At 57.2% G+C, this 14,003-nt stretch overlaps 1 protein-coding gene across 4 annotated transcripts in view; it reads left to right on the plus strand.

The window, feature by feature from the left end:
• Positions 1–12,856, plus strand: part of Elfn2 (extracellular leucine rich repeat and fibronectin type III domain containing 2) — a 50,230-nt gene extending 37,374 nt beyond the window's left edge. For all 4 annotated transcript variants that reach the window (XM_057791973.1, XM_057791974.1, XM_057791976.1 and 1 more), the window contains one exon: positions 5,718–12,856. In XM_057791973.1, coding sequence (XP_057647956.1) covers positions 6,112–8,574 — 2,463 coding nt within the window. In that variant the 5' untranslated portion in view covers positions 5,718–6,111 and the 3' untranslated portion in view covers positions 8,575–12,856. The remainder of the gene's footprint in view (positions 1–5,717) is intronic.
• The last annotated feature ends 1,147 nt before the right edge of the window (positions 12,857–14,003 follow it).

Here is a 14,003-nt window from a genome sequence, read left to right on the forward strand (position 1 = left end):
TGGGTCTTTCTAGGCTCTGGAGGCCCACCAAAGCTCAGAGATGGCAAGTGTGTCTACTGCGGCAGGACAGGTACCAGAAGAACCCCTGCAGGGTGTTGGAGACATGGTGCCTGACTGTGGCTGCAGGGCTCCCGGTGGCATGGCACAAGCCATGACTGCTCCCAGCGTGGGGTAATGTGGAGTGGGTGTCGAGGCCAGCTCCCTGGGGACACTGAGCAGCTGGCATGCGGGCTGAGATTAATGAGATGTGATTGAACGGGGTAGATGAAACCCAGCACCTCGGGTGGGATGGAGATGGAATGGCCCCCAGCTGTCCTGGATGTTCTGAGGGTGTCCGGCAGTGTACACACGGGGCCCGGGGCCCTGGGTGACATCTAGGACAAGGTGAGGACAACATTGACGCATGCTCCCATTGCGTGGGCAGGCATAGGAAGCTAAGCATGGTAAACGCAGTGGCTCAGATGACACTGGCCTTGATGCTGGGTTCTAGGTAGCCCAACTATAGTAATGACCTGGAGTGGCTGAACCTAGGGCAGGAAAGAGCTGCCACCCTGGTTCAGGGAGAGATGGAGAGAACACAGCAACAGGCACAGACTGAGAGTTCTGTGGTGGACACATGCGCTCAGGCTGGCCTAGGTTCCTGGCTGTGTGACCTTGGGCAGAGTGCTATGCCTTTCTGAGCCTCTGTCTCTTTGTCTGAAATGAGAAGTGTAAGGAGTTATAAGGCCAGGAGGCTCAGGGCATTTCCTGACACATGGTGAGCCCACTGGTGGTGAGCTCTGACCTCTGACACCCTGGCCCCGAGGGAGTCAGGGGTTCTAGCCCCTCTTCCCGCTGCTACTCCCCATCTCTCCTGCACATGGCAACCCCAGCACCTGGTGTGTTCGAGCCTGCAGCAAGCTTGGGGGTTACACCAGTGAGAAAGACAGAGCCCGGCTGTGCTGTGCTGGTGGTGGGGGAGGGAGTTGCGGGGGGAGAGTCAGATGTTATGGGTGAGTACAGCAAGGGGGCAAAAGCTAGGCTGGCAACAAGAGGGGTTCTCTCAGGTTTGGGGACAAAGCAGAGGTGAGGGTAGGGAGCGGTTCAGGAGAGATCTAAGGTAAGGCAGAGGGCTGTGGCGTGCTGAGGAAGTAGATACCAGGTAGACTCACGTGCAAAGGCCCTGAGGTTGAGACACGGTGGTCTTAACTAAGGACTTCTTGATTGACAGATAAGTTAGCCTCCCTGGGGTTGGGGAGTTGGGGACAGCTCCTTCTGTTAGGTGGAGGTAAATGGGGGTCAGGAAGCCCACAAGATGGTCAGTGTGTGTCTGTCCCACTGCCCTGAGAATAGCCTTCCAGTCTTATGTTAGCGGAGGCATCCGTCACACAGGGTTAAGGTGAAAAGACTGGAGCCCAGAGTGGGAGGTGAGCCTGCCTGTGTCACATAGCTCCGTGTTGACCCCAGAAGCTCTTATTTCCAGTGCCTGCACACTCCCGTCTCCCTTGGGGCAAACACATCACCCTTGAAACCCAGGTAACTTACCAGGTAGTTCAGTGGTGATGGCACAATGTCCCACGCTATAGAGGAGGAGCAGAGACCCGGGGCAGTTTGCCCTAGAAGACCTGGATGATGAAGGCAGCAGCAAGCCCTAGGGTTCGATTCTGAGGTCCGAGCCTTGGCCCCAGAAGGTAGCCAGGTTTGTTCCTGAAGGCGGAAGCATGGGTAAGCCTGGTGGCCCAGTGCTAGCTTCTAGAAAGGAATGGTGGTGAGCGCTGGGAGCTCTGGCTGGCCTAAGGCACCCCCGTCTTCCTCATCCAGAGTACCAGCGTGGTCTTGAGTGGTTATTATGATGGCATTGGGGGAGGCTTGGCCAGCCTGGCCCTGAGAGGAATCTGCCAAGCCTGAACTGCTACAAGTGACGCGTCCCCGCTGATTTTCTCATCTCTCATGGGTGGCCAGGACATGAGCCGCATGTTCCCATGTCCCATCCTTGTCCCTTGAGCCGAGCGGCATCCTCATGGGGGTGGAAGCCTGGGTTGGCATGGCTGAGGTGACTCTTCACTGACACGACAGGTATGCCGTGCTGTGTCTGGAGGGTCCTGGAGGCCTGGGCACTCGGCATTTTGCCACATAAGAAACTGAGCTCAAAGAAGGCTGAGGTTCCCCAAGAGTCTCAGGGTGGCCATTCCCATCCAGACCACCACAGGCTGATGTCACAGAAGTCACATCAGCATCAGCTGTACTGCTAGGCCTGGGTTGCCTCAGCCATGCCTGTGGGGTGCTTCCATTCAGCTTCTTGTGTGAGAGAACCAGGGTTCAGACCAATGCCTGCACTACAGGGAGTGAGGACTTGCCAAGAAGAGGATCCCACTGGGGCCTTGGGCTTGACATCCTGGGTCCTGCATCCGTGTAGGACCGTGTTCCCTCTCTTGTCCTGACCTGGTTTCCCTCATGGGAAGCCTGGAACCCAGCTGAGCCCGGGCTCATCTTTTCATTTTGGAGATGCCAGGATTCTGAGTCCTTGAAGGTCAGGGCATAACCCCAGCTGGGCCAACCTGGCCACTGAAGCTAAGCCTGAGACAGAAGAACACTGCCCAGGTAACTCAGACACTCACCAGCTCTGACCTACCCCCTCTACTCCCCGGTAGCCGGTGCCCACTGGTGTTGCTGGCTCTTCTCCTTCCTTTCCATCCAAGGATTCATGGGAAGGGCTTGTCAGCTCTTTGCCAATGCTGCACGGATTGGTGAGGTCTTGCTTGCGTTGCTGCATGGCTCCCAAGGGACTCGGCACTGTCGTGATCTTAGACTCTGGGCAGCCGCCCTTCATGCGTCTGTCCTCCCTCTGACTTGCTCTAGGATGTGTTTCGGGGCTTAGCTGAGTCCAGTCTCAAGTGTCCCCTTGAGCCTTGGGGGTAGGTGGCGGGTACCTGTGCCACACTGTCACACCCAAACTCACACCCCCCCCGCCCTGCCCTGTGGCCAGTCCTCTCCATTTGTCTCCCTGCTCACCATTGCTGCCGTTTTCTCTCTCCTTCCTCCCAGGTGTGTCTGTGTGCTTGAGGAGCACCCTCATGGGGAGCAGGGGAGGATGGTCTTGCCTGTCTGACCCCTGAGACCCGACTCCCACCCCCCCACCCCTACCCCTTGCACACCTGCACCTTGATCGGGTGAGCGGCCGGGCAGGGGGCCAGGTGCTGCTGTCAGCATCTTTGTGGCCTTGTCCTATCCCTGCCAGTACGAGGCCTCAACGGGTGGTGGGCAGACAGCCCAGCATGGGGACAGGGCAACTAACACACACGGGACACAGTGATGGGAGCCCCTCCCCACTGTGCGCCACAGGGAGAGTAGGAGCCGGGCCTCAGCCCAAGCCATCCTGGGAGCAGGGAAGCAGGAGAGGGCCACTGCAGGGTCACCTTGTGGGTTTGGGGGAACTATGAGCCTTCTGCCTACCCTGGCCTGTCTTGGAAGGGCAGGGCCAAGTGAGGCCAGCACCTCTCCAAACCAGGGCCCCCTTCAACCTATTTCTCCGGCCTCTTCCTATCCCCTACTTGCTGGTATCTTCCACAGCTCCAGCCAGCCTGGTCTTGGCTAAGGTGATATTGGTTTAGCTCAGATCTAAGCAGGGGGAGGGACTCTTTGTATGGCTGGTTTTGTATGAGCAATACACATGTGCTTAACTGGCATTGAGGGGGTGGGTAATTGCCTGCCTTACCAAGGCCCCAGGCATGCATGCCTGCCACTCCTCCACACACCAGCATGGGTCCCTTTGGCTGATCATAGCTGCGCATGTCCTGTGTGTGTGTGCACAAAGGACCCCCCCCCCCACGCACTCATGCTTATGTGCCTTCCTGCATGCTGTCTCGGTGCATATATCAGCACCCTTGTGTCTGCGTACTGAGTCAGCCATACACCTGTGTGTGCACCTGCATGCCAATGTGGTTCCCAGACCGAGGAGAGCCTGTGTTACAGACTGAGGGCTCTCAGACAGACTGGTTCCTGCTTCTCAAGATGGCAAGTGGAAGGACTTTACCCCCTCTGGGACAATCTGTCTGCTGGTGGGAGGGGAAACTGAGGCCCTGTGTCAAAGGAGCCAAACTCTGCAGCTACGACATCTTTGTGTGGTACGGGTGAGGACAGATGAGCTGTCGGCTGCCTGGGCAGCCTTGTGACACCCACGCTGGCCCTGCAGTGGGGAGGGAGAAAGGTGTGTCAGACTGGCCTCTGACCCAGGTTGGACCTCATCACCTGGAACCTCAGCGCGCACTGCCGGAGCGTCCTCCCAATGTGTCCCCACCGCCTCCCTCTCTCTTTCCCTCTGCTGGTCACAGTTTTAAATTGGCTTCACTTTAACACAAAGTCTAGACATTTTTTTTTTCAAAGCTCTCTTTCCTGGAGTCTCCCTGGGGGAGGAGCCGAGGTGGAGGTGGCTCTGTGGACACTGTTTCAAGGCTTTCTTTGACAAATGTGCATTTCTCGGACCATCTTGTGTCCTTGTTGGAACACAACTGTCTAGGGCCTTTGCAGTTTCTGGAGTCTGGAGCACAGGGTGTGAGCCGGAGCCAGGTCTGGCCGAGTCCAGCTTGCAGGGGACCTAGCCAGATCTCCCCAGGCAGACTTTGGGACTTGGTTTCCTCATGGGAAAGGGAAGGATGAATCAGATGGGCTGTGGGCTGTGACCCCTGCTGCTGTCCTGTCCTCTGTGGCTCAGGGTGAGCAGTCAAGTCACCTTGCTGCTTCCCATCAAATTGCCCAGGAAAGGGCTAGGTTCCCCTACACTGTACAGAAGAGCAGTAGCTAAGAGATAGAGTGATTTACCCACAGTCAGGCTGTGCGGGGAGGGCCTCTTGACTCCTGACCCTGAGTGTCTCAGGAGCCTTGATCCTGGCCCAGGCTTTGCTGTGTTACTTGGGACAAAGCCCTGTCCTTCTCTGAGCCTCTGATTCTGGAAGGGGATGTAGGGATCCAATCGTGTTGGTCCCAAGTCCTGACCCTCCTTTGGGCAGCATGCTGTCCTTGGGAGTACCCTACTAGGGAATGTGTCTAACTCTTGACCCTTCTCCTTTAGCTTAGTTATGCTAACAGGACCAGTCCTCCTGCTGCCGAGATCCTGGCCCTTGCACCCCACCACACGGGAGGCCCACCACCAGCACGTTCTCTCCCCTCCCCCACGGAAGCTGAGACAAGGGAATTATTTTTGGAACAAGAGCAGTTACACAACAAATGAATTATTTATCTTTGGGCTTGGAGAATGAGGCATTTTGCTGGGCTTCTTAATTCTCATCTGGATTTGGGGGTGCCCACTAAGATGTGTGGACATGTCTGTCACGCACACAGATGTTAGGGGTGTGTGTGTGTGTGCGTGCCTCCCATGTGAGCTTTGATTTTGTAGGTGTTGTGCAGGCCAGCAGTTGCCTGTGGATGGACACTGTGTGCCGGGTGTGCCCTGGAGGGGGTCAGGGCACTCGGGCCCACCCGTTCCTCTCAGTTTCCCTTCTCTGTCTTGGTGCTCAGACTATCCCCACCCCTACTGTAACTCTTCCTTGATTCTCTCTTCCCTGCCTTGACAACCCCAGCCCTCCCTTGCTTTGAGGAAGCAGGGGACCTGGGGCACTTGCTGGTGCTGAGTCCCTGGTTCTGAAGGAGGATAAAAGAGGGACAGGAGCCTACACTGATCTGAACAAGAGAGGTTGGGCCCCCACACTGACCTACCATTTTCTCTTGATGCCACCTTTCAGGAATTAGGTGACAGATGGGCTTCTTCCTCCCTGTATCCACCTTGCTCACCGTCCCCCAGTGTTGCACTTCTGGCTCCTGTGGGAACCGCTGAAGTTCTGACCCCCGAATCCAACGGGAAGGAGGAGAAAGAGCAAGAAGAAGTCAAAGCCTGGGAACCTGCACTTCCGACAGTGACCTAGAGCACAGCAACGCCTAGTGCCTGCTTGTAGCCCTTCACAACAGCAGGAGCCAGTTGTGTCCACCCTGCCCAGGGCTCCTGTGCTGGAGGTCACCCCCAAGATGGTGGCGGCTCCAGGGAGGACTGTGCTACCGGTCCCGTCTTCTAGCCGCTAGGTCCTTCTGTTCTCTGGCCCTTCACCCCAGCTGGGTCTATAAGGGGCCGAAGCGTGGGCCATGCTGCGCCTGGGGCTGTGTGCGGCGGCGCTGCTGTGCGTGTGCCAGCCGGGTGCTGTGCATGCTGACTGCTGGCTCATCGAGGGGGACAAGGGCTACGTGTGGCTGGCCATCTGCAGCCAGAACCAGCCGCCATATGAGACCATCCCCCAGCACATCAACAGCACTGTGCACGACCTGCGGCTCAACGAGAACAAGCTCAAGGCTGTGCTCTACTCCTCGCTCAACCGCTTTGGGAACCTCACGGACCTCAACCTCACCAAGAATGAGATCTCCTACATTGAGGACGGTGCCTTCTTGGGCCAGACGAGCCTGCAGGTCCTTCAGCTTGGCTACAACCGGCTCAGCAACCTGACTGAGGGCATGCTGCGTGGCATGAGCCGCCTGCAGTTCCTCTTTGTCCAGCACAACCTCATCGAGGTGGTGACGCCCACCGCCTTCTCCGAGTGCCCCAGCCTCATTAGCATCGATCTGTCCTCCAACCGCCTCAGCCGTCTTGATGGCGCCACCTTTGCCAGCCTTGCCAGCCTGATGGTGTGTGAGCTGGCCGGCAACCCCTTCAACTGTGAGTGTGACCTCTTCGGCTTCCTTGCCTGGCTTGTGGTCTTCAACAATGTCACCAAGAACTATGACCGCCTGCAGTGTGAGTCACCGAGGGAGTTTGCTGGTTACCCGTTGCTTGTGCCCCGACCTTACCATAGCCTCAATGCCATAACTGTCCTGCAGGCCAAGTGCCGCAATGGCTCCATGCTTGCCCGGCCTGTGAGTCACCCCACGCCGTACTCCACGGATTCCCAGAGGGAGCCCGATGAGAATTCAGGCTTCAATCCTGATGAGATTCTCTCAGTGGAACCGCCTGCCTCGTCTACCACAGATGCGTCTGCCGGACCTGCCATCAAACTGCACCAAGTCACCTTCACCTCGGCCACCCTGGTTGTCATCATCCCGCATCCTTACAGCAAGATGTACGTGCTGGTCCAGTACAACAACAGCTACTTCTCTGATGTCATGACGCTCAAGAACAAGAAAGAGATTGTGACGCTGGACAAGCTGCGGGCGCACACCGAGTACACCTTCTGTGTCACCTCGCTGCGTAACAGCCGCCGCTTCAACCACACCTGTCTGACCTTCACCACAAGGGACCCCGTGCCCGGGGACCTGGCCCCCAGCACCTCCACCACCACGCATTACATCATGACGATCCTGGGCTGCCTCTTCGGCATGGTCATCGTGCTGGGGGCGGTCTACTACTGCCTGCGCAAGCGACGCATGCAGGAGGAGAAGCAGAAGTCTGTCAATGTCAAGAAGACTATCTTGGAGATGCGCTATGGTGCCGATGTGGATGCCGGCTCCATTGTGCATGCGGCCCAGAAGCTGGGTGAGCCACCCGTGCTGCCTGTGGCCCGCATGTCCTCTATTCCCTCCATAATTGGGGAGAAGCTGCCCACTTCCAAAGGGCTGGAGGCCGGGCTAGAAACGCCCAAGGTAGCTACCAAAGGCAACTATATTGAGGTGCGCACGGGTGCTGCAGGGGACAGCCTGGCCCGGCCTGAGGACGATCTCCCAGACATTGAAAATGGCCAGGGCTCAGCGGCTGAGATCTCCACCATTGCCAAGGAAGTAGACAAGGTTAACCAGATCATTAACAATTGTATCGATGCCCTCAAGCTTGACTCAGCCTCTTTCCTAGGGGGTGGCAGTGGTGGTGGGGACTCTGATCTGGCCTTCGAGTGCCAGTCCCTCCCTGCAGCTACTGCTGCCCCCTCAGCTGCCACCCCTGGGGCTCTAGAGCGGCCCAGCTTCCTGTCACCCCCTTACAAGGAGAGTTCCCACCACCCGCTGCAGCGCCAGCTGAGTGCTGATGCCGCGGTGTCCCGCAAGACCTGCAGCGTGTCATCCAGTGGCTCCATCAAGAGTGCCAAGGTCTTCAGCCTGGACGTGCCGGACCATCCAAGTACCCCCGGGCTGACTAAGGCCGACTCCAAGTACATAGAAAAAGGCAGCCCACTCAACAGCCCGCTGGACCGGCTTCCACTGGTGCCCACGAGCAGCAGTGGTAGCAGTGGTGGGGGTGGTGGCATTCACCACCTGGAGGTAAAGCCGGCCTACCACTGCAGCGAGCACCGGCACAGCTTTCCTGCTCTCTACTACGAGGAGGGCAACGACAGCCTGAGCCAGCGCGTATCCTTCCTCAAGCCACTGACCCGTTCCAAGCGTGACTCCACCTATTCTCAGCTCTCCCCCAGACATTACTACTCAGGGTATTCCTCCAGCCCTGAGTACTCGTCTGAGAGCACACATAAGATCTGGGAGCGCTTCCGGCCCTACAAGAAGCACCACCGTGAGGAGGTGTACATGGCTGCTGGCCATGCCCTGCGCAAGAAGGTCCAGTTCGCCAAGGATGAGGACCTGCATGACATCCTTGATTACTGGAAGGGGGTCTCAGCCCAGCAGAAGCTGTGACCCTCTCCTCCCCCACCGGTGAGGTGAGGGGGAGGGCAGGGGTACTCGGGGGATGGGCCCCGCCAGGGTGGCCGGGAGGCGGGGGACAGGCCAAAGGGTCCGGACCAAGGGGCCCGGGCCTAGGAGTGGACGTACACGCACACCCGCACGCACGCACACACACACATACACTTGACCACCACCTGACTGTGAAGCAACACCCAACAATAACGGGCAGGAAAACAAACATTTTCCTTAAAGTTTACAACCTGCTACCGAAACCAGTTGTCTCTATTGTGCTGCCCAAGGGACTCATGGGGCTGGGGAAAGAGACCAGAGAGGGTGTGGGGTTTGACGGAAAAAGAGATTAGGGTAGAAGCAAACCATAGCTAGCCCTCTTGTTCAGGGAAGGTATCCTCCAAGCTGGGGGACATTTCCCTTGGAGATCTGGCAGCATGTGGATGTTGGGCATCCTCTCCTCCCACTTTATGGATGGCCCAGAGAGGAAAAGCCCCAGGGGTCTCACCCACCAGGTTACAGCTTTGTCTCCCAGCTTCCTGGCCCAGTGCTGGCCCCGCCTCCAGCTGCTCCTCTGGGCCCCGCCCCCTCCACCAACTACTCCTTCCAAAGCTGTGGTCTCAGGGGTCTAGGGACTGAGGTAGGCAGGTGCTTTTCTTCTCTAGAAAGTTCATGGGCACCCACAAAGTGAAAGACTATGGTCCCTAGCCCTAGATGGTCAGGGGAGAGGAATGTCCTGCTGACCAGAGAGAAGCCGAGGCAAAGGGTGCCACCAACCCCCTTCACGTGTCTTCCAAGTAGCCCCAGGGAGCTGCCTGGGGTTGGGGTGGTGGGCCGACCTGCTCCCCACTGGTATCTCAGGTGCAGGCCCCCCATGCCACAGCCCCTTAGTTTCTACAGAGAAGCAACAGTGAATGGCAAGGCCTGGGGCCAGTGTGGAGGCAATCTGGAATGTGGGGATTACTCCCTGCACCCTATACCCACATTTGCTTGGCCCCTGCTGTGTGCAGCACCTTAGCCTGCCTAGGAAGGCATCTGCCTCCACCCCACCCTGTCTCACCCCCTGGCTAGAGGGGCTCCCATGTTTCCATGGCAATGACCACAGTCCTTCTTCTGACCCACTCCCAACACCAATCAAAGCACAAACAGTGAGGTGCCCCCTACGGCCCTGGTCAGGGAGCAGGCCAGGTTCCTGGCCCCTCCCCTTCCCTAGCTAGTCTGTTGCCACGGCAACCCAGTGCCTGGCAGTTGGTGCCCAGAGGGACTAACTGACCAACCGTTGGGCTCTGAAGTTCTCTCAGTGTGGGTGGCAGCAGAGGGTGGTTAAGGAGGTCTGGCCAGGTGGCAGCTCTCTCAAGAGCCAGCAGCTTCTAGGGATAAACTCTGGAGGTTCTTCTGGAGACCCAAGGATAGCCTATGGCACCGCCTTTGCCTTTGAGTAGGCAGTGGGCCTATGGAGCATGGGGATAGTCGCACTAGGCAGTTCTGCCCCCTGCTAGTGTGCCTTTTGGCTTGCCATTGAGATAGGGAGGAACCTCCTTGGCTCTACCCCGAACCCTTCCAGAGACCCTCACTCCTGTCACTCTTTGGGGTTTCTTGAGATGGGAGAGTGTGACTGTGGAGCGTGTGTCTGGGGAATGGGGGTGGCATCTCATTTGACGAGTGAGGGCTCTGACCAGGAAAGCTAGGGCTATCCTTGGGGGTGGGGTACAGGGAAGGACTGGGGTGGGAGACTTGACTGAACACCTCTATCACATCGACTTCGGGGTGGGTTGAGCCCAGGGCTCACTCAGGGGTGACATTTGCAAAAAAGAAAAAAAAAAAGAAAAAAAAAAAGAAAAAAAAAAAGACTGTTCTCCTGGGGAGAGGAGGAGATTGGCCAGCCTGGGTGTAAAGAGCAGCGCTCCCCCAGCCACAAACCTGTCCTCACCCCACCCTACACCCACCACCCCAAGAAGAGCAGGCAGGCCGGGAGGCCAGGGGTATGAGCGAGCAGACCCCTGTTATCTTTGCATGACGATTTTACTGTATTTTTCTGAGCAAACATCTGTCGTGTGTGCCAGTTTGTCCAGACTCCCCTCCCCACCCTTACTGCCCTCCATGTGATCCGAGCAGCTCTTGAAATCCAGGGAGGGCCAGCTCTGCAGAAGACCCAAAACAGGTGCCACCAACTTAGCCCTGCCTTCCCCCCTCCCATATCCTCCCTTTTTTGGGGCGTTGGGCCCACAAGTGCTGCCTGCCTTCCTCCATTACCACCCCTTCCCGTCTCTGTCCCACCCCATCGCTGCTGGTCCTTTTCCTCCCTCTCCACCAGGGAAGGCAATCTCGTAAGAGTGTCCCCAAGGCCACGTACTTGCGGAAGGGGACGGGAGGATCCTCGTCCACCTGTTCCCATTTGGAGATGAAGCTGGGGCCCTCTATAAAAGGGCACCTTATCCGGCAGCTCAGCCAGCCACACAGGATGGGGAACTGTCAGCCATACTGAATATAGGAAGTCAAGAGCTTGGGGCTTCCTGGAGAGGCCCTGCAAGAGGGGAATGGGCCTTGTCATGCCCAGGGAGGGTCCCCACCGGGGATTGGGCTCTGTTCCCCCTATTTGACCATCATTCCTGGTTGAAGACAACTTATAAAACCTCAGATGCCACTCAGGAGGACTTTAAAGAGAGGGTCTATTCCAACAGTGGGGCCCAGGTCACAGGGATCTTTGAGACAGAGCAAGGGTCCAAGGCATAGGCACTTCCACCGGTCGGGCCCTCCAGCGGCCCTGGCCAGTCCTCCAGGGTAAGGCCCTTGGAGTTTCCCTCTGGCACAAAAGACAAATGCATACTTTCTCCCTGGGTCCAAGTGAAGCCCCTGGCTTTGTAGTTCTAGGGGCACTGGGAGCGGGAACACAGGGGGTTCATGGAGTCATCTGGGAGACATGAGGGTTGGAAGTTACAACTGGGCTTCCCTGTCCTGGCAGAGAAGAACCTGTGAAGCCGCCTTTGTTAGAACATGTGGCTTCCAGAAATAAAAAGCTTAGTCTTCGCCGGATTCAGGGGAGCCTGTATCAGCTTGCCACTTCCTAGGCCCTCTGACTCTCTTCCCTCTTGAGCACAGAGCAGGAAGCCTTTGGGGCAGCCTATGCAGGGCGGGAGGAAAACCCTGACCACCTTAGGAGGACTTGGGCCGCGCAGAGGAGGCAGCTAGTGATGGCGGTGGTCTGGGCTGGCCCCTGGGCCTCCATGTTCATGATGAGAAATCACCTGTGCTGACAATCCAGAAATTTTAAGGAGTTAAAGTGGGCAAAGGGAACTCCCTAGACAGTTCCAGAGGGGGACAGGGACAGAAGCAGCGGCCCTCCCAACCTCCCACTTCAAGAGGGGCTGAAACTGCGGGGGTGGGGGGAGATACAGGCTCCCCAATAGTGCTAGGCCCCTGCAGAGAATGAAGGGAGGGATGGGGGAAGGCAGGGCAGGTGGTCTCCCATCCCTCCAAGGAGATGACAGAAGCAGGAGGGAGAGGTGTTGGACCTGCTGGCTGTCCCCAACCTCTTCTCTGGCCACTCTATAACTCTGCCCCAGCAGGTCCTGACATGGTTGGGGGCCACTTCAGGGTGTGGGTGGGTGGGAAAAAGTATGGGAAGTTATGGGGTGTCTAGCTACCTGTAGGGTGACCTTACCCCCTTGATGCTTGTCCCTCTTGACAAGGCTTGCTCTCTGGGACCCCCCCCTCAGCCCCAAGAGAGGGTGTCTTCTCCCAGTCTCCTTGCTCATGTCACACACTGACACCTTCCATGACTTTTACATCCACCTCTAAGAACCAATATCTCCCTCTACTTGCCCCAGTGCCCTCCCCCAGATGCCAGCTGCCCCCTGCTGAACAGCAGGGAGAACAGAGGTTCCCACAGGGGTGTCCTCCTCCTCTTCCCTCTTCAGCCAGGCAAGCACAGGGTTGTGGTAGAGGTCTGGGCGTTGATGGCCACCTCTCCTCCCTGCTTCCCACCCCCCCACCCTCCTCAGGAGCTGCCAGCCCCCGGAGGCACGGCGGCCTGGCACCTGGTTTGAGCTTTGCGGAGCTGTGCTCCGGGCCCTGGACTCTGAACCTGTGACCCCTCGCTGTGTACGGAACTTGCCTCCTCCTGGGGGCCTCGGACCCTTCCCTTGTCTTCTTTTAGGGGGTAACTTCATTTATTTTTCCTCTTTCCATTTGCCTCTCCCCCCCAATTTTCCTGTTTTAAACTGAATGGCACGAAATCATTTTCCTCACCTTGGAGATTCCTGTATGGAGAGAATCAATTTCTATATTTGCAATAAATTTCTTATTTAAAACAACGGAGCCGAGGTCTGCACTGACTGCATCCCCAGCGTCTCATGTCCTCTCTTCTTGGCTAACGGAACTGAGTGGGTAGTGCCGTCTTGGAGTGCCTAGCAGGGAACATGGGATGGCCGTGCATTCCCACCACCCCACCCTGTCACAAGAACCTGGAAGTTACTCAGTACCAGTGACCTGGTGCCTTGTTTGTGGTTCTGGCCTCCCTCATGCACATCCCTGGGGAGGCACATGGGCAGCAGAAGGAAAACCATCCTAGACAGTGATCTCGCAGCCCAGTTTGTTCCAGGCCACATTCCCTGCTCTTGGCAAGGTGGGATTCCTAGGCTGCCTCTAGACCTGGCCTGGGCACCCATCCCTGGACCCTGGTCACCCGCTGATCACTCCTCTTCCATGTTCTTTACCATCAGCCACTTTTTCCCTAATAGCTGCGAACCATCCCTGCCTTGAAGAATCAAGACTTCCTACGGGTTCCTCTAGTCGAGCAGAATGTGGGTTACCATGCTAGGTGGAGCCTCAGGCTTATCCTTTGGGGCCAGAGTACCCCCCACACTCAGCCCCTGCCTCCCAGAGGCTCTTCCCCTCCCTCAGGCTCCTCCTATTCCTCCAACTGCTTCAGACTCCCCCTGTCTCAAGTGTGCCCCACATCCATTTGGGCTGGATTACTGAAGACCTTTTTAAAGTGGGCTCTCAGGACTGAGCTAGTTCCTGTGAGGGCAGTCGCATGGGAGTGTTGCTAGTGGCCATTGGAAGACAGTCCAGAGTTGCCGCCTAGAGCCAGAGGCGTCTCTCAGAGACCAGCCCTCAGGGCAGCCCCGACTCATTGCTGCAGAAGAGAATCATGGTGTGTCCACACAAAGCAGAGCCCGAGTATACTGAGGCTGTGGGGCCTGTGGATGTGGCTCAGTTGGTAGAGTGCTTGCCTAGCACACAGGAAACCTGGGTTCCATCCCTAGCAGCAGGTGTGACAGCACATGCCTGTAATCCCAGCACTCTGTAGGTGGAGGCCTTGGCTATATGAGAAGTGCAAGGCCAGCCTGGGATAGACAAGATCTTGTAGAAGAAGAAGAAGAAGAAGAAGAAGAAGAAGAAGAAGAAGAAGAAGAAGAAGAAGAAGAAGA

Source organism: Chionomys nivalis, chromosome 17, assembly GCF_950005125.1.
Source record: "Chionomys nivalis chromosome 17, mChiNiv1.1, whole genome shotgun sequence".
NCBI lineage: Eukaryota > Metazoa > Chordata > Mammalia > Rodentia > Cricetidae > Chionomys > Chionomys nivalis.